Source organism: Heterodontus francisci, chromosome 14 (genome assembly GCF_036365525.1).
Source record: "Heterodontus francisci isolate sHetFra1 chromosome 14, sHetFra1.hap1, whole genome shotgun sequence".
NCBI lineage: Eukaryota > Metazoa > Chordata > Chondrichthyes > Heterodontiformes > Heterodontidae > Heterodontus > Heterodontus francisci.
In genome coordinates, this window is record NC_090384.1 from 46,041,590 (window position 1) to 46,062,382 (window position 20,793).

The following is a 20,793-nucleotide window of genomic DNA, read 5'->3' on the forward strand; positions in this document are numbered from 1 at the left end:
AAGTATAAAAACGTAAAGGAAGTTAAATGGAGATTCAGCTAATCAATCAAATGCAGTTGGGAGAGTTCAGTGTAAGGGCACATGACCATAAATTAGAGTCAGACCATTCAAGGGTGACATGAGGAAGCACTCACACAAAGGCCAGTGGAAGTCTGGGGCTCTCTTTCCTCCCCTCCGCGCCCAGCCCCCCCAAAAAAGCTGCAAGATTAAATCAATTGACAATTTCAAAACTGAAACTAGATTGTTAAGCAAGTGATATGGAACCAAGGTGGGTGAAAGATACAGATCAGCCTAATTGAAATGTGGAACAGGGTCAAGGGACTGAATGACCTACTCCTGTTCTTTGATCCACCTGATGATTCAGTAGATTAATTCACCTCATGTGGTACTCAGGGAAGTCACACTCCATACCAAATTTGCAGATCTGGTTGTTGGTTGGCACAGACTCGGTGGGCAGAAGGGCCTGTTTCAGTGCTGTATCTCTCTATGACTATGACTCTATAATGTCTTATCTGAAAGACGGCACCTCTGACAAGGCAGCACTCCCTCAAATCGTGCATTGGAGTGTTAGCCTTGATTTTTGTGTTGAAGTCCTGGAGTGGGACTTGAACCTGGGACCTTGTGACATAAAAGACATAACCTGCTTTTCCAGGTGCTATGTTGAAAGTCTCTTAAAGCCCCTTCTGTGTAGGTGGTCATACAGAATTTCTGTGATAACATCTTGTAGCAGAAGTGACAGGTTTAATATAATGAATGTCTCCTTGATTAAGAACTGAAAGGTCTAATTTCAGATTGTGCTGTGATTTTGTTCAGAAATATGATAGGAAAGCCCCATTTTTGATTGCTGTCTTAATTTGGAAAGGACTTGCATTTATGACTTTCATGACTTCAGCATCTCAAAGTGTTTTAGTGACCAATAGTGTACTTTTTGAAATGTTGTCACAGTGGTTCTTGAACGTTTTTGGTCGACGGACCCATCTAAATTATGATATATAATAATAGGAAAGTGCTGCATGTAAAGACTGTTTTAATGGTGCTTTTAAGAAAACAGTGAGATCGGTATGCCTGCTTCCCACTGTAAAGATTGCAGCCATCTTCAGAAAGAAGTGCCAAGTGGATAGTTCATCTTGGCCCCCTCCTGAGGCCTCCACCATTACAGATGCCAATCTTCAGCCAATTCAATTCACTTCACATGAGATTAAGAAATTGATGTGCACACTGGAAATAGCAAAGCCTATGGTCCCTGACAGCAATCCAGCTGTAGTGCTGAAGACTTGTGCTCCAGAACTAGCTGTGCTCCTAGCTAAGCTGTTCCAGTACAGCGAAAACTCAGGCAGTTCCCGACAAAGAAGAAAATTGTCCGGGTATGTTCTGTCCACAAGAAGCAGGACAAATCCAATCAGGCCAATTACTGTCTGATCAGTCTACTCTCAATCGTCAGCGAAATGATGGAAAGTGATTTTGACAGTGCTAGCAAGCGGCACTTACTCAGCAATAACCTGCTCACTGATGCTCAGCTTGGATTCCGCTAGGATGACTCTGTTTCAGACCTTATTACGGCCTTGGTCCAGACACAGACAAAGGGGATGAATTCCAGAGGTGAGATGACAGTGATTGCTCTTGACATCAAGTCAGCATTTGACTGAGTGTGGCATCAAGGAGCCCTAGTAAAATTGACGTCAGGAGGAACTGGGGAAAACAGTGCACTGGCTGAGAGTGTCCCATGAATGAATCTAAAAAAAGTCCTCTGGCAGCACTCCTGAGTCGAAGGAAGACTGAAAAATTATGGCCAGTGCTTCCGTGATTTCCACCTTCACTTCCCTCAGTATCCTTGGATGCATCTCATCCGGTCTAATAAATCCTCTATCAATTTTAAACCGTTTTAGTGACGGAATTACCTCCTCTTTCGACATTGCCTGGGTTGCATCTTTCTTGGTAAAGACAGATGCAAAGTATTCATTTAATACCTCAGCTTTACCCTCTGCCTCCATGTGTAAATCCTCTTATGGCCCCTAATCGGCCCCACTCCTCCTTTTACCACCCTTTTGTTATTTATATGTCTATAGAAAACAATGGAATTTTCTTTAATACTAGCTGCCAGTCTCTTTTCATGCTGTCTCTTTGCTTCTCTCATTTGCTTTTTCACTTCCCCTCTGGACCTTCTATATTCAGCCTGGTTTTTAATATTTTCTACCTGGAATCTGTCATAAGCACACTTATTCTTCTTTATCTTAATCTCTACCTCTTTTGTCATTCAGGGAGCTCTGGATTTGTTTGCCCTACCTTTCCCCTTCGAGGGGACATACATTGACTGTGCCTGAACTATCCCTTCTTTTGAAAGTAGCCCATTGTTCAGCTACCAGTTTCCCTGCCAACTTTTGACTCCAATTTATTTATCCTCGCTCCATTCTTACCCCATTGAAGTTGGCTTTCCCCCAGCTAATTATTCTTACTCTGGATTGTTCTTTGTTCTTTTCCATAGTCAGCCTAAACCTTATGATACAATGATCACTGTCCCCTAAATGTTCTCCTACTGATACTTGATCCACTTGGCCCACTTCATTCCTAAGAACCAGTTCTAGCAGTGCTCCTTTCTCATTGGACTGGAAACATACCGCTGTAGAAGGTTTTCCTGAACACACGCTAGGAACTCTTGCTCCTCATTGCCCTTTACACTTCTCCTATCCCAGTCTATGTTTGGATAATTAAAGTCCCCCATTTTAACTACCCTATAATTTTTGCACAAAAGTTCATTAGACTGCTTCCTGAGATGAGGGGATTGTCCTATAAGGAGAGATTAAGTAGACTAGGTCTACATTCCCTGGAGTTCAGAAGAATAAAAGGTGATTGAATTGAAACATACAAAATTTTTAAGGGGCTGAGAAAATATTTCCCTGATAGGGGAATCTAGAATGTGGGGGGGTGGGTGTTGGTGGTGGTGGTCACGGTCTCAGAATAAGGGATCGGCCATTTAGGATTGAGATGAGAAATTTCTTCACTCAAGGGATTGTGAATCTTTGGAATTTTCTACTCCGCAGAGCAGTGGCTGCTCAGTCATTGAGTATATTCAAGAGAGATGTCAATAAATTTTTGGACATTAGGGGATATGGGGATAGTTCGGGAAGGTGGAGTTGAGGTAGCAGATCTCGTAGACTGGCAGAGCAGGCTCGAAGGGCAAAGTGGCCTACTCCTCCTATTTCTTAATATTCTTATACGTAGCACAAAGGAAGATGGTTGTGGTTGTTGGAGGCCAATAATCTCAGTCCTAGGTCATTGTTGCAGGAGTTCATCAGGGGCAGTGTCCTAGGCCCAATAATTTTCAGTTGCTTTGTCAATGATCTTCTCTCCATCTTAAGTTTAGAAGTAGAGATGTTCACTGATGATTGCACAGTGTTCAGTTCTATTTGCAACTTCTCAGCTAATGAAGCAGTCCATACCCACATGCAGCAAGACCTGGAAAACAATCAGGCATGGGCTGATAAGTGACAAGAAACATCCATGCCACACTAGTGCCAGACAATGACCATCTCCAACAAGAGAGAATCTAACCACCTCCCCATGACATTCAATGATACCATCGCTGAATCCCCCACCATCCACATCCTGGGGTCCATAGAGACTTTCCAGATGATAGGCGAAATAATGTGAAATGCAATCCGGGAGGCGGGAGCGAAGTGCGGCCACATGTGCAGCACAGAGTTGGCTGGCTGTCTCATCTAGGAGGGAAGCACCCAAGGTTAGAAAGACTTTTTTATATTCATTCATGGGATGCGGCATTATTAGCAACGAGCTTATTTATTTATTTTTTATTTAGAGGTACAGCACTGAAACAGGCCCTTCTGCCCACCGAGTTTGTGCCGACCAACAACCACCCATTTATACTAACCCTACAGTAATCCCATATTCCCTATCACCTACCAACACTAGGGGCAATTTACAATGGCCAATTTACCTATCACCTGCAAGTCTTTGGCTGTGGGAGGAAACCGGAGCACCCGGCGAAAACTCACGCAGACACAGGGAGAACTTGCAAACTCCGCACAGGCAGTACCCAGAATCGAACCCGGGTCCCTGGAGCTGTGAGGCTGCGGTGCTAACCACTGCGCCGCCCATATTTATTGCCCATTTACCAGAAACTTCACCAGATCAGCCGCATAAATGCTGTAGCTACAAGACCAGGGCAGAAGCTGGGAATTCTGTCGCGAGGAATTCACCTGACTCTCCAAAGCCTATCTGCCTACTGAAAGGCACAAGCCAGATGTCTGATGGAATGCTCTTCACTTGCCTGGAACTGTGCAGCTCCAACAACATTCAAGAATATCAACACCATCCTGGACAAAGTGGCCCGCTTGATTGGCATCCCATCCACCACCTTAAATATTTACTCCCTCCACCATCGGTGCACAATGGCAGCATTGTGTACCATCTACAAGATGCACTGCAGTAACTCGACAGCACACTTTCCAAACCTATGACCTCCACCACTTAGAAGAACAGGGCAGCAGGCACATGGGAACGTCACCACCTGCAAGTTCCCTTACAAGTCACGCGCCATCCTGACTTTGAAATATATTGCCGTTCCTTCACTGTCATCAGGTCAAAATCCGAGAACTCCCTTCCTAACAGCACTGTGGGTATACCTGCACCACATGGACTGCATGGTTCAAGAAGATGGTTCACCACTAGCTTCTCAACGGCATTTAGGAATGGGCAATAAATATGCTCGTTGCTGATAACACCACATCCCATGAATGAATCTAAAAAAAGTCTTTCCAACCTTGGGCATTTCCATCCTAGATGAGACAGCCAGCCAACTCTGTGCTGTACGTGTTGTGGCCGTGCTTCACTCCCGCCTCCCGGATTGCATTTCACGTTATTTCGTGGAGCCCCTGGAAAGTCTCTATGGACCCCAGTTCGAGAACCACTGATGTAGGGAAATTGGCAGCCATTTCACACACAGCAAGGTTCTACACTGAGGCATATGACTGGATAATTTTGGAGTCTGTATTGGCCAGGACACTGAGAGAAGTCCCCTGATATTCTTCAAATAGTGGCACGGAAACACTTACATCCACTTGAGAGGGCAGGCGGGAGCTCGGTTTAATATCTCATCCGGAAGCAAAAGGGAGATGGTGGCCTAATCATAATGTCACTGGACTAGTAATCCAGAGGTTCAGGCTAATGCCCAGGGGACACAGGTTCAAATCCCACCACGGCAGCCGGTGGAATCTAAATTCAATTAATTAATTTTTTAAAATGAGTAATTGAAAGCTAGTCTCAGTAATGGTGCCATGGGCTTCATCGATTGTGATAAAAACCCATCTGGTTCACGCGTGTCCTTTAGGGAAGGAAACCTGCCGTCCTTCCCTGGTATGGCGTACACGTGACTCGAGACCCACAGCAATGTGGTTAACTCTTAACTGCCCTCTGAAATGGCCTAGCAAGCCACTCAGTTATCGAGGACAATTAGGGATGGGCAACAAATGCTGGCCTTGCCAGCGATGCCCATATGCCATGAAAGAATAAAAGAAACTGTATTTGCAGAAGTGAACCCGCCCCAATTATGATTTGGACTGGGACATAGGTGGCAGCCCTAACTGGTAATAAGATTGAGAGGGTGGCATCTGGACTAAGGATTGGTGTTCAAGGAAAATTGACATGAATAGCAGGAAATGGTGCTGGAAACTGAGGGCGAAAGAAGGGAAAAAGAGAAGAAAACGTGTTATACAAACTAAAAAAAAGACTGAAAGAATGTTCAATGATCAAGGCAAAATTAAAACCAGAAAGGCAAGATATAAAGGCTGGGATTTCCCCTTGTGCACTTGTTCCCATTTGTTTCCATGGACAGGAAAATCACGGGCTGGTGAGCATGCAAGTGGAAAACATAACGAATGTAGCACCTTGGGTGTCTGTCGTACACCAGGTTTTTAAAGAAATTATTCCTTTTACATTGAAATATTGCACATGTCACTTTGCTGTTTAAGAAAAGTCAGAGAGGCAAACAGGAGAATTCCAGACCAGTTAGCCTAACACGAGTTGGGAAATTACTCGTATCTATAATGAAAGGTAGAGTGATTGAACACCTTGAACATTCTCAGCTGATTGGAGAGACGCAGTGAGGATTTGTAACGGGCAAGCTATGTCTGACGACTTTGATAGAATTTTTTGAAGAGGTGACTAAAGTAGTGGATAGTGGAATATCTATGGATGTTACTTATATGGACATCCAGAAAGCAAGTCCTTCACTGGGGACTGTTCGCTACAGTTGAAGCCCATGAAATTGAAGGCAAATCATTGACCTGGTTAGGAAATTTGCTGAGCGGGCGGGGGGCACTGTAGGGATAATGGGCAGGTACTTTAATTGGCAGGATGTGATTAGTGGCATCTCACAGGGGCCTCAGCTATTTACTGTATTTATTACCTACTTAGATGATGGGACAGAGAGCCGCATATCTAAGTTTTCTGGTGAAACAAAGATGGGCAGCATTGTAAGCAATGTAAATGGAAGCATAAAATTACAAAGCTATAAATAGATTAAGTGAACTGTGGCAAATGAATTTCTATATCGGCAAGTGTGAGGTCATCCACTTTGGACCTATAGAGGATAGATCAGAGAACTTTCTAAATGGTGAAAAGCTAGAAACAATGGAGGTCCAAAGAGAATTAGCGGTCCTTGTACATAGATCATTAAAATAATGTGGACAAGTATGAAAAAATAATGAAAACGGCTAATGGAATGCTGGCTTTACATCTGGGGCAGCACAGTGGCGCAGTGGTTAGCACTGCAGCCTCACAGCTCCAGCGACCCGGGTTCAATTTTGGGTACTGCCTGTGTGGAGTTTGCAAGTTCTCCCTGTGTCTGCGTGGGTTTCCTCCGGGTGCTCCGGTTTCCTCCCACATGCCAAAGACTTGCAGGTTGATAGGTTAATTGGCCATTATAAATTGCCCCTAGTATAGGTAGGTGGTAGGGAAATATAGGGACAGGTGGGGATGTGGTAGGAATATGGGATTAGTGTAGGATTAGTATAAATGGGTGGTTGATGGTCGGCACAGACTCGGTGGGCCAAAGGGCCTGTTTCAGTGCTGTATCTCTAAACTAAAAAACTAAACTAAACTAAAACTAAGGTCTAGTAAGAATACAATGGAGTAGAAGTTATGCTGCAGCTATACAAAGCTGTAATTAGACCACACCTGGAGTAATGTGTTCAGTTCTGGGCACCACACCTTTGGAAGGATACATTAACCTTGATTAGCACAGTGATATATGGGCTTCAAGGATTAACTAAATTCGGAGGAGAAATTACACAAACTAAGGTGTTTTTCCTGGAATTTAGAAGGGATGATTTGATTGAAGTTTTCAAGATATTAAGGGGAACAGATAGGGTAGATAGAAACTATTTCAACTGGTTGGAGAGTCTCGGATAGGGGACATAGCCTAAAAATTAGAACCAGATCTTTCAGGAGTGAAATTAAACACTCCTACATGTAAAGGTGCTACAAGTTTGAAATGCTGTTGCACACACGGCCGTTGATGCTAGATCAATTGTTAACTTTGATAGCTTTTTTGGTTAACCAAAGGCATTGAGGGATTTGGGCAAGTATATGGAGTTAGGTCGCAGATCAACCATGACCTCATCGGATAGCCGAATGAGCTTTGGGGGCTAATTAACTTACTGTCTTCCTATGTTTCTATACAGTAATGTTCAACAGACAGCAGTTAAGTGCAGGAGTCTTGACTGATGTATTTACCTACTGAATCTTCAGGGCTGCTGACTGGCTGTTGTTTAAAAATGTACTAAGCTAGACTGGAGCTCTTCGATTTGCCTTAGTTTTCTCCACACGTTTCCCTGCTGCATAATGTGCCTCTGCGTAGGGGGAAACATAGAAACTCAGCCAGTATTCTACTGAGGATAAACAGATGAACTTCCCACAACCTTGCTTTTCTTTCCTTTGCTGCTGAAATTGAGGGTGGTGAGGTGGGGGGACGTGTGGTGGTGGCAGGGTGTGGTTGGGTGGGGGGTAGGAATTGTGGGTGCATATTAGTCAATGACGTTGTGCATTTGCACACCAATCTGCCAAGCTAGCCAGGCTATCGTGCTTTAAAGCTTTCACAACTAGGAATGTGTTTGTTATTGGACATATTCTGAAAGTAACTTGGAGAGATCCAGTTGAACTTTCTGTCTTAATTAGATGGTAATTATTTGCCCTCAGTACTGATTCTTTAAATGAAAACATTCTGGCATCATTTTTGGTGGTGTTTTGAAAACCTCCAAATGGCAATCACAAAAGAAGTCCTCTAAGTGTGTCAACAAAAGTAGATATTCTTTGTGTCCTCTAACTTGAAGGGATAGCGATAGATTTGTTTGATTCATAAGATTTAAGAGCGTTTAGAGATCAAGATTGTAAAGGAGGGGTGGGCAGAGAGTTTATGATTAATGTAGTAATGCATGAACTGGAAGGAGTTGGTTTAATGGGCCAAATGAACTTTTCTTATTCCAGGTATTCTTGTATTCTTATTTATGTTGATTGGGATCCAAATGGTGCCCATCTTTATAATTGTTTCCTTTGTGCTGGGGCGATGTAGAAATCTACAGGTCACCATAAGGTACTACCACATTCAAAGAGGAAAATGGCAGACTTCCCGTACGAAGTGCCAAGCGAAAGGGACAGCAAACAGCAGGGGAGAGACTGATCAATTACAGAAGAACCTGGATAAATTGAGGAGTTGGGTGACAAGTGGCAGATGTCATTTAATATGGGCACTTGCAAAATAATATTAGCAAGGATAACAGACAGTGTCAATGCAAGCTAATGGTGTTTTTCTGCAGGACGTCTCCAGAAGAGGGATTTGGGAATATTAGTGGATGGATCTTTGAAGCCATCAGCACAATGTATGATAGCAGTAATGAGATCAGTTAGGATCTTCTGCTGTCTAGCCAGAGGAATAGAGCTCAAATCTCAGAAGTGATTGAGTTTGTACAAAGTATTAGCGCATGTTCCTTGATTCCTTTTGTGTCCAAAGATCTATTGATCTCAATCCTGAATATACTCAATGACTGTGCATCCACAGCGCTCTGGGGTAGAGAATTCTAAAGATTCACCATCATCTGAGTGACAAAATCATTCTCATCTCAGTCCTAAATGGCTGCCCCTTATCCTGAGACTGTGACCCCGAGTTCTAGAGTCTTCAGGGAAACAGCCTCTCAGCACCTACCCTGTCAAGGTCTCTAAAAATGTTATACATTTCAATGAGATCATCTCTCATTCTTCTAAACTCCAGAGAATATAGAGCCATTCTACTCAATGTGTCTTGATAGAACATCCCTCTTATCTCAGGAATCAATCTAGTGAACCTCTGATGCATTCCCTCTGAGGCAAGTATATGGTTCCTTAGATAAGGAGGCCAAAACTGTACACAGTACTCTGAAGTGATCTCGCCAATTGCAGCAAGACTTCCTTTCTCTTAGCCTTTATTGCAAGGGGCTTAGAGTATAACATACCATTTCCCTTCCTAATTCTTGCTGTACCTGCATGCTAACTTCCTGTGATTTATGTACAAGGATCCCCCCAAATGCTTCTGAATACCAACATATACTAGCCTCTCAGCTTTTAAGAAAATTCTGCTTTTCCATTCTTTCTACCAAAGTGGATAATTTCACACTTCCTCACATTATACTCCATCTGCAACTAAATTTATCAATGGGATTATGATGATCTGAGTTATGAGCAGAGCTGCAAAAATTGGAGGAAGGATCAGAGGTGACCTTATAGATGTAATCAAGATCTTGAAGAGTATGAAAAAAATCAGTATCAATATATTTCACATTGCTACCGATTATACAATAGGAGGGTAAAAGGATAGTTTATTACTAGCTGCACAATAGCTTGATGAATGTATGGGATGTACTGCCAAGGCAGGTACTGGGAGCATAACAATAATAATGTGCTAGTAAATCAACAAATACAGAAATCTGCTAATGATCTTGACGATCCCAAGGATTGCCTTCAAGAACCATCTCTCCACCATCAATTTATACAAAAAAACTGTGCACAAGAGTTTGCACTTCAAAATGGCACTACTTCTAGCTTTGAAAGCAAATTGTGGGGAAGGGGTGGGAATTAAAAGTCTGATTCTTTTGCTCATCTCAATTTGCTAGTGACTGACTTATCTCTTCTGTTTTGTTTCATTCAGTGGACGACCGATCAGGACGTGGCTGAAGCTGTCCATTCAGTGGGTGTGCAGGATCTGTTGGAAATCAAGTTCTATGAAAACAGGGCCAATGGGCAGTCTAAAGGGTGAGTGCATGTGAAAATTCAACTGAGCTAATGGGATACAATTAGCTCTCATATCAGCTTCTCCTTGAGGTACTAAAAATAAAATAAATCTTTAATATATGTAGCATCTGATTATGTCTCTCAGAAATGTCTCAATGTTTCAGATATTGTGAACCAAATTTGAAACACAATGTCTGTTGTGATGTAGACTAACGTAGTAGTTATTTTCCACACAAGATCTAATGATAAAATAAGAAACCAGTTAATCTGGTTTTGGATGAGAGGGGACTGTTGCTCAGGATACAAAAATTGCTGCTGTTATTTGAATAGTGGAGTGCGATCACAAGCACCTTGGACAATGGCAATATTGAGTTGGAGTATCACTGCAGTGTATGTCAATGTTATTTACGTGCTGAACTCTCAACTGTTTACGTTGAGATGACACTACAATAAATGCTTCCGAATGGTGGCTGGAAATCAAACCTGGGTCAACTATTTGGGCGGCAGACAGATGCACTGTATCAGCATCTGAGTCCTTCAGGTAGCATGAGGTGTGCCACCTTCAACTTATTCATTCCAGTTAAAGAAATACTGGATTTACTTTTGGTGTAAGAATGGCTGTGGACAAGGAATTATGATTTAACTTTAATGTTCTTTTTGTTTATTTTAATCTTCCTGTTCAGTTTAAATCGGGTGCTAGTGACATGGCAAGCTGACTGAAAAAGCTCCAGATCTTGGGCAGAAGACAGCTAGGTTACAGCCCATAAATTAATTGCCACTAGTGCACTGTATCTTAGGGGTGCTGCACTTCTAACAAAATTACTGAAAGTTCATCCATTTTAACTGTGTTGGTTGTTTCCTCCCATTATTAGGCTTGCTATCTTTCCCAACTAAATTTTCTTATTAACACCACATTTAAGATAAATATATGCAAAAACAAGGATAACACTTTCCAGTGCAGCCACTAAAGTTCAGTTAAGTATAATGATGGATGTGTGAAATTTTCATACTGTGTTCTGTAGAACTGCCAACACAATTGGTACAATTATAGATTCAACCTTTGAAACAGAAGGCATATATAATATTTATAAATCACTTGAAACACAATGTTATCCAAGGTTTTTTAATTTTGCGTATCACACCAAATTGGGTGCAGCGGTCAGCGATGCTAACAGTTCCCAAAGGATCTGGATAGGCCAAGTCAGTGGGCAGAGAAATGACAGATTGAATTCAACACATAAGTGGAAAGTCATGGGTTTAGAACCTGAATTTATAGAGCACTTTTCACATCCTCAGGATAACCCAAAGTGCTTCATGGCCAATGAATTACTTTTGAAAAAATGTGGTCACTTTTGTGCAGGTAAAATTAGTTAGAAGGAAAAAGAATGTGAATTACACATCAAATGCCATTGTGCTTGAGGTTACAGCGGAAGAGAGGTTGGGGCTTTGGTGGTTAAATCATTAGAATCATTGTTTTGTGTTTGCAGTTGGTTGAGAAAGATGAAATGTTTGATATATTTGAGTGTGATTTATAAATAAGGAGGTGATGTTCAAGTTGTATATGGGATACTATGTTCAGTTCTGGTTTCCATGTTTCCCAATAAAGATGTAGAATTATTGTAGGGGGTCTAGACTGCAAGGCTGATTCCTAAACAAAGAGGGTTGAGATATGAGGAAAGAATGTCTACTATACACTTTTATCTTGTAGGAAAAGGAGGTTAAAGGGAGACTTAATGGACACCTTTAAGATTTTCACTGACATGGAGAAATTAGAACAAGGAAAGCTTAACAAAAGGATGATAAAATTGTGGAACAGATTCACGGTTGGGGATGATAGGAAAATAAAAGGTTTTGAAAGGGTCTAAGTGATTTTTATTAGGAATATTCTATTGTAGGCTTTTCTAAAATCACGTTAAGGAAACTGATGTGAAACTAAGGGAAGTATGAAGGAGTAGACTAGGTTAACTAATGGCCCCGTGTCTAAAACATTACAATGTTTCTTTGTAATACGGTTGGTCTTTAACTTTTGATGGGAGAATTAGCAGAAGTAAACATGGAGTGTATAGAGTCATAGAGTTATACAGCATAGAAACAGGCCCTTTGGCCCAACACGTCTGTGCCGACCATCAAGCACCCATCCTTTCTAATCTCATTTTCCCGCACTTGGCCCGTAGCCTTGTATGCTATGGCGTTTCAAGTGCTCATCTAAATACTTTTAAATGTTGTGAGGGTTCCTGCCTCCACCACCCCTTCAGGCAGTGTGTTCCAGATTCCAACCACCCTCTGGGTGAAAACGTTTTTCCTCAACTCCCCTCTAAACCTCCTGCCCCTTACCTTAAATCTATGCCCCTGATTATTAACCCCAGAAGGAGTTCAAGAAAGAAATTCCAGGAAGAATGACACAACAATTCCACAACACTTCTGATTCTAATTCAGTGCTTCAAGATTCCTAGAAGAGTGTAATTAAAAAGCATCACAAATAAATCCCAGAGGCAGAAGCCTCTTTCAGATGATATAGGTGTGAGAGTACTCCCACTCCCTGTGTTGCACTTTACTGTCCTCAATTACAGCATAATTTTTTATTTATTTATTCATGGGATCTGACTGTCACTGACAAGGCCAGCATTTATTGCCCATCCTCAACCCCCACCCCCGAACCACCGCAATCCACGTGCCGCTAGGGAGGGAGCTCCAGGACTCCGACCCAGCAACAGAGAAGGAATAGCGATATAGTTCCTAGTTTCATTTTTAGTTTCTGTTTCAACTCCAGTCTCCCTCTCACTAAGGGTCCAAAACAAAACACAGATTCCATCACAATACCTTGATGTGTGTAGCAACACAAGACTTTTAATACATGAAGATATTAAGAAATCTTGTATTTGCATATACTCCCTGCTTGGAGTCACTGAGTCATAGTCATAGAGTCATAATGACATAGAATTTGGTCATTCGGCCCATTGAGGCCATGCCGGCCCTTTGTAGAGCAATCCAATCAGTCCCATTCCCCTGCTCGATCCCTATAGGCCCACAAGTTTTTTTCCCTAAAGTGCCCATCCAATTTCCTTCTGAAGTCATTAAACATCTCTGCTTCTATCACGTTCGTAGATAGCAAGTTCGAGGTCATTAATGTTCGCTGCGTAAAAAAGTTCTTCCTCACATCCCCACTGCAGTTCTTGCCCAAAACCTTAAATCTGTATTCCCAAGTCCTTGTACTATCAGCTAATGGGAACAGCTTTTCTTTGTCTACCTTATGGAAACCTGTCATAATCTTGTACAACTGTTAAGTCTCCCCTCACATTTGCTCCAAGGAGAACAACCCCAGCTTCAACCTAACCTTGTAACTAAAATCCTCCATCCCTAGAACCATTCTGGTAAATCTCCTCTGCACCTGTTCAAGGACCCTCACATCCTTCCTAAAGTGTGGCGACCAGAACTGGACACAATACTTTGGTTGTGGTCTAACCTGAGCTTTATAAAGGTTCAACATAACTTCCCTGCTTTTGTATTCAATACCTCTATTTATAAAGCTCAAAATCCCATATGCTTTGTGTGACAACCAGGTGGGAAAGAGGTCCAGGGGTTCTCCCTCAGACCCCACCTGGTCCTACTGCAACAGGGCCTTGTTTTCTCAAACACACAGTGTCTTGAGCTCCCCCCACCCTCCCACCCCCGGTGAGTCCCCGCCCACCGCCCTCCATCTACAGGCAAGGAAATGAGCACAAACAGTCCTTCCCAGGTCCAAAGAAGAAAAGTGAAATTCATTAAACCTTCAATTTAAATCATGCTATATTTCTGTGTACTTTTTTCTAGTAGCAGCCGTACTCTCCCTCCCCGAATGATAACGAACTTAATCCTTGTTCATCATAACTGCTCCACAGGGAACTTTTATGAAAATTGGCCAGTGTTTCTCATCTAAGAAAAACAGTAAACATTAGTTGAAGTACAATTGGGCAATAATATAGAAGCATTAACCTGATTTTGCTTTTACTGTGCTTTCTGAGTGACTTTGCTATTTTCATGGGTTGGAATGATTTTTAAAAATATGTCACTGTAGCCCATTTGTGTTTTTTTTAAAAATATGTGATGTCTTGAGCTTCAATTCCTAATTACCCTAGATGACTATTTGGTTCTGTAGTCATACTGATTTGTTTTGAATATTGCAAATGATTTCTGTTTGGTGAGAGTAGGGGCTGGTGGCCATTTTGGGATGATCTCTGTGAATGGGCCAGGGAGACCTGCTGGCCATTTTGAGATGATCTCTGTGTATGAGCTGGGTAGACCTGGTAGCCATTTTGGGATGATCTCTGTGTATGGGTCAGGTAGACCTGGTGGCCATTTTGGGATGATCTCTGTGTATGGGCCAGGTAGATCTGGTGGCCATTTTGGGATGATCTCTGTGTATGAGCCAGGTAGACCTGGTGGCCATTTTGAGATCTCTTTGTATGGGTCAGGTAGATCTGGTGGCTATTTTGGGATTTCTGTGTATGGGCCAGGTAGGTCTGGTGGCTATTTTGGGATCTCTGTTAATGGGCCAGGTAGGTCTGGTGGCCGTTTTCTGTGTGGTTTGAGGTTTGTGAAAATGAACATTGTGGCTCAGAATCAATGTGCCCAGTATTGTGAAGTGAACAAATAGAGTGATTATGTGGGAAAAGAAAATTTAATTCACTGTTGCTTCTAGTGTGACCTGCCCAACAAAGACCCCAGTATTTTCTCAAATTGCCTTTAAACTGATGAAAGGGAAAATCAGCCAGAGTTCCCACTCCTGATTGCTACACAGTATGTCCTTCTGAAAATAGATGCATGTATGGACATCGAATAAGGATAGGATCAGACTTAGTTGTGATGACCATTGTGATTGAATAGCCTGTCACATCACAACAAAAAAATCTGCCTACTCTGAGGTCACATATGAAGAATGATCAATTGAATGTGAGATAACAGACTGCAGGGACTTGTGGAATTATACCACAACAAGAAAATTGGGAAGACTTTTTTTCATTCAATATCCCATTCAGTGTCCGTTATGCTCAGGAAGAGGCCACAGGTTTCAACCTGGTCTTAATGTATTACTTCATAATTTGTCATAACAGTTACATTGTTTGGTTGACAGAGTTTATACAATCATCTTGATGAACCAGGGCACGCTCTGTCCTTGTTAATATAATGCCATTCAGTTCTTGCATTGCTTCAGGTTACAATAATTAAGCTAGTGTGATTTGTTTGATGTGATGGTTAGGGATCTGAACACTGAATTTCCATTGTGTTTTTCATCTTAAACTCGCGGGTGTTGTGGTTATGACGAACACTCCAAATCCAGAAACACAGGATGGAGAGCTAGGGTGTGTATTTGTTGTTCGCAATTGTGATTGCACTAGTGAATTTGTTCTTGCAATATATGTTTATATCAGTGTTTAGCATGTGACTAATCTCTCTTTTCTGGAGGATTATCATGGTTCAGTCTCTCATCTGCATTGAATACAAATAAAGCCAAGCCATATTAATGTGTAATAGTGGGGGAAGCACCACTAGCGTAGCTAACACCAGTATAAGGGAAGATGCAGTTCAGCTTTGTGTTAACTCAGCAGAGCGTTAACGTGGTGAGTTGTGCAAGAAACTAGATGCTCTCCACACATCAAGTTGTAGATGGCTATGCAGAAAAAAGGGAAGACATCAGCTCACTACCACAACCTACATGCTCATAAACAGTAGGTCCACAAATTGGCATCTGTCACTGATATATTGAAGTCCAATTAGTTTACTGGGCATTATAAAAGCTAGGATTTCACAACAGATTTCAGCAGCATTTGTAAAGAGAAATGACAGGTTAATGTTCTGGATAAAGCCTCTTTATCAGAATGCAAACCTATCTTTTTTCAGAAGCTTAAGGACCTCTTCTGTATCTGTGCATTTTTGGTTTTATTGCCTGTTCACAAAGTTGGCAAGGGTTTTATTTCTTATTTATCTGTAGTTTAACAAATGAAGCAGTGTGGTTAGATGTTAGTCTCCTTGAAAGCCAGGCATTTCTGCCACTTGAAATAGCACTTGCCAAGTCTTGGCTCCGTTATTGAAGTGACAAATAGCAATTAATTCAAGAAGAATTTTTTAAAAATCCGGACACTCTTATCAGCAAAAACAATCTGCTCTTAATCAGTTTTACATGAGAGAGTCGGGCTTGTGGGCTGATATCAGTGAGTGTGAATATATTGCTGAACAAGATGCCAAATGCACTTTGAACTGAAAGTTACAATGCAGTACATATATGAATGTTTAACATGTGAGAACGGGGCCATTAGGTTAAACAAGTGTTTCATAAAAATAAAGCCAGAAAATGCCAGAAAGACTCAGCAGGCCAGGCAAATTCTGTGAAGAAAACAGAGGAGTTGACATTTCAACTGCGGAATAAATTTACAATAGAAAGTTTAGAAAGTTGAGAAAATGAGGCCCTCAGTGACTGAGTAGAAAACAGTACTGCTAGTTGTAGTACTAAGCCATGCAGACCATAAGGTCCCAAGGTCACAGCCCTGAGTTAGCAAATCTCTGCCAGGGCAATAGAAGGGTCCTGCACTCTCGAGGACAGAATTGGACTCCATTGTGATGCTTTCAGAATTGAATAACTTGGTAGGGAAGTAGAGGTTTCCTGGCAACTCCAGCACTGTCTGAAGTGTATAATGAAAGTGAGTGCGATAGTAGAAAGTGGGAAAGGATGATAGGGAATGGGTGGGGAGTACACCATATTTTGTTTTGCTTGTAACTGAGCTCAAGGTGAGAACTGTTGTTAACGATTCTGTACAAACTATTTTGTGTTCTTCCCTCCACTGGGAACTGAAGTAACAGGAAAAGAACTGAACTTCATAGAGAGGGATCATAGAGTCATACAGCACTGAAACAGGCCCTTCGGCCCACCGAGTCTGTGCCGACCAACAGCCACCCATTTTATACAAATCCTACATTAATCCCATATTCCCATACATCCCCACCTTCCCTCAATTCTCCTGCCACCTACCTACACTAGGGGCAATTTACAATGGGCAATTTACCTATCAACCTGCAAGTCTTTGGCTGTGTGAGGAAACCGGAGCACCCGGCGGAAACCCACGCGGTCACAGGGAGAACTTGCAAACTCTGCACAGGCAGTACCCAGAACTGAACCCGGGTCGCTGGAGCTGTGAGGCTCTGCCCTTATGATGGAGGGAAGGTTATTGATGAAGCAGCTGAAGATATTTGAACCAAGAACACTACCCTGTTTCTGGTTGCTAGTGACACCAATCGTCAAGTTTGTGTACTAAGCTAATGCAGAGAAGGACACAACAATTTATTTTAATATTTTAGGAATTAAATGGTTTCAGCGAGCTGCATCTCAAGTAGCGAAGATGTTATAAACACTAAATGTATGGACATGGCAAAAGTTAAAACAAATTTCTTGTGCTTCACAACGTGACAAACGTCAAGCTTACTGAAGCTGGTAACGAATATCAATACATTCAGTCTCACTGCGCCTTTGAACAGCTCAAAACGCACGAAGTGTTCCTCCTGGAGTAGCATAAATTCCGGATTGAGTTCCAGCTCTGCCCCATCCTCCTCCCCGCACCGGGTATTTAAAGCGAGGCCTACACCAACTGACGGGCAAAATCCCAGCCTCCGCGTAACTTTCCGATCGCGGCCGTATTGATGTTCACAGACAACAGCTCTCTATCGGTTCACAGTCCAGCGCTCCCGATCCTCCCACTGTTGGAAAACTGCTAATTCCACCATCCCTCCTCCCACAGTGCGGCCGTTGCAGGGGAGAGCGGGGGGATGGTGGTGTACAGGTACATCCAGAGCCACTACCCAGGCCTGCACACCCACTTCACCCCGACACATCGCAACATCATCCCCATACTTACTCACACATGCACACGCCCGAGCCGCTTACCGGAGACTCCGGGACAAAACAAGACCAAACTTCATAATCAGATCAAGACGTAAAATTAAGATACCTATTGTCTGGCACATCTTGTCACTCACATACAGGCACACTCTCTCTCTCTCTCTCTCTCTCTCACACGACACAGTCTCTCTCTCACACTCTCTGTCTCACACGCGCGCGCTCCCTCAGCACACTCCCGCTCCCTCACACACTCCCGCTCCCTCACACACTCCCTCACACACTCCCTCACACACTCCCTCACACACTCCCTCACACACTCCCTCACACACTCCCTCACACACTCCCTCACACACTCCCTCACACACTCCCTCACACACTCCCTCACACACTCCCTCACACACTCCCTCACACACTCCCTCACACACTCCCTCACACACTCCTCACACACTCCCTCACACACTCCCTCACACACTCCCTCACACACTCCCTCACACACTCCCTCACACACTCCTCACACACTCCCTCACACACTCCCTCACACACTCCCTCACACACTCCCTCACACACTCCCTCACACACTCCCTCACACTCTCCCTCACACTCTCCCTCACACTCTCCCTCACACTCTCCCTCACACTCTCCCTCACACTCTCCCTCACACTCTCCCTCACACTCTCCCTCACACTCTCCCTCACACTCTCCCTCACACTCTCCCTCACACTCTCCCTCACACTCTCCCTCACACTCTCCCTCACACTCTCCCTCACACTCTCCCTCACACTCTCCCTCACACTCTCCCTCTCACTCTCCCTCTCACTCTCCCTCTCACTCTCCCTCTCACTCTCCCTCTCACTCTCTCTCTCACTCTCTCTCTCTCTCTCTCTCTCTCTCTCGCACACAGTCTCTCTCTCACACCCACCCTCTCTCTCACGACCCACCCTCTCTCTCACACCCACCCTCTCTCTCACACCCACCCTCTCTCTCACACCCACCCTCTCTCTCACACCCACCCTCTCTCTCACACACCACCCTCTCTCTCACACCCACCCTCTCTCTCACACCCACCCTCTCTCTCACACCCACCCTCTCTCTCACACCCACGCCCTCTCTCACACCCACCCCTCTCTCACACCCACCCTCTCTCTCACACCACCCTCTCTCTCACACCCACCCTCTCTCTCACACCACCCACCCTCTCTCTCACACCCACCCTCTCTCTCACACCCACCCTCTCTCTCACACCCACCTCTCTCTCTCACACCCACCCTCTCTCACACCCACCCTCTCTCACACCCACCCTCTCTCTCACACCCACCCTCTCTCTCTCACACCCACCCTCTCTCTCACACCCACCCTCTCTCTCTCACACCCACCCCTCTCTCTCTCACACCCACCCCTCTCTCTCACACCCACCCCCTCTCTCTCACACACCCACACCCCTCTCTCTCACACCCACCCCCTCTCTCTCACACCCACCCCCTCTCTCTCACACCCACCCCCTCTCTCTCACACCCACCCCCTCTCTCTCACACCCACCCCCTCTCTCTCACACCCACCCCCTCTCTCTCACACCCACCCCCTCTCTCTCACACCCACCCCCTCTCTCTCACACCCACCCCCTCTCTCTCACACCCACCCCCTCTCTCTCACACCCACCCCCTCTCTCTCACACCCACCCCCTCTCTCTCACACCCACCCCCTCTCTCTCAACACCCACCCCCTCTCTCTCACACCCACCCCCTCTCTCTCACACCCACCCCCTCTCTCTCACACCCACCCTCTCTCTCTCACACCCACCCTCTCTCTCTCACACCCACCCTCTCTCTCTCACACCCACCCTCTCTCTCTCACACCCACCCTCTCTCTCTCACACCCACCCTCTCTCTCTCACACCCACCCTCTCTCTCTCACACCCACCCTCTCTCTCTCACACCCACCCTCTCTCTCTCACACCCACCCTCTCTCTCTCACACCCACCCTCTCTCTCTCACACCCACCCTCTCTCTCTCACACCCACCCTCTCTCTCTCACACCCACCCTCTCTCTCTCACACCCACCCTCTCTCTCTCACACCCACCCTCTCTCTCTCACACCCACCCTCTCTCTCTCACACCCACCCTCTCTCTCTCACACCCACCCTCTCTCTCTCACACCCACCCTCTCTCTCTCACACCCACCCTCTCTCTCTCACACCCACCCTCTCTCTCTCACACCCACCCTCTCTCTCTCACACCCACCCTCTCTCTCTCACACCCACCCTCTCTCTCTCACACCCACCCTCTCTCTCTCACACCCACCCTCCTCTCTCACACCCACCCTCTCTCTCTCACACCCACCCTCTCTCTCTCACACCCACCCTCTCTCACACCCACCCTCTCTCACACCCACCCTCTCTCACACCCACCCTCTCTCACACCCACCCTCTCTCACACCCACCCTCTCTCACACCCACCCTCTCTCACACCCACCCGCTCTCACACCCACCCTCTCTCACACCCACCCTCTCTCACACCCACCCTCTCTCACACCCACCCTCTCTCTCTCACACCCACCCTCTCTCTCTCACACCCACCCTCTCTCTCTCACACCCACCCTCTCTCTCTCACACCCACCCTCTCTCTCTCACACCCACCCTCTCTCTCTCTCTCACA

The 20,793-nt window shown here is 44.5% G+C and overlaps 1 protein-coding gene across 1 annotated transcript in view; it reads left to right on the forward strand.

The window, feature by feature from the left end:
* LOC137377014 (cleavage and polyadenylation specificity factor subunit 6-like) overlaps window positions 1–20,793 on the forward strand; it is a 129,049-nt gene that overhangs the window by 36,017 nt on the left and 72,239 nt on the right. Inside the window, exon 3 of the mRNA XM_068046137.1 lies at window positions 10,193–10,296. Within this exon, the coding sequence (XP_067902238.1) occupies window positions 10,193–10,296 (104 nt within the window). The remainder of the gene's footprint in view (window positions 1–10,192; window positions 10,297–20,793) is intronic.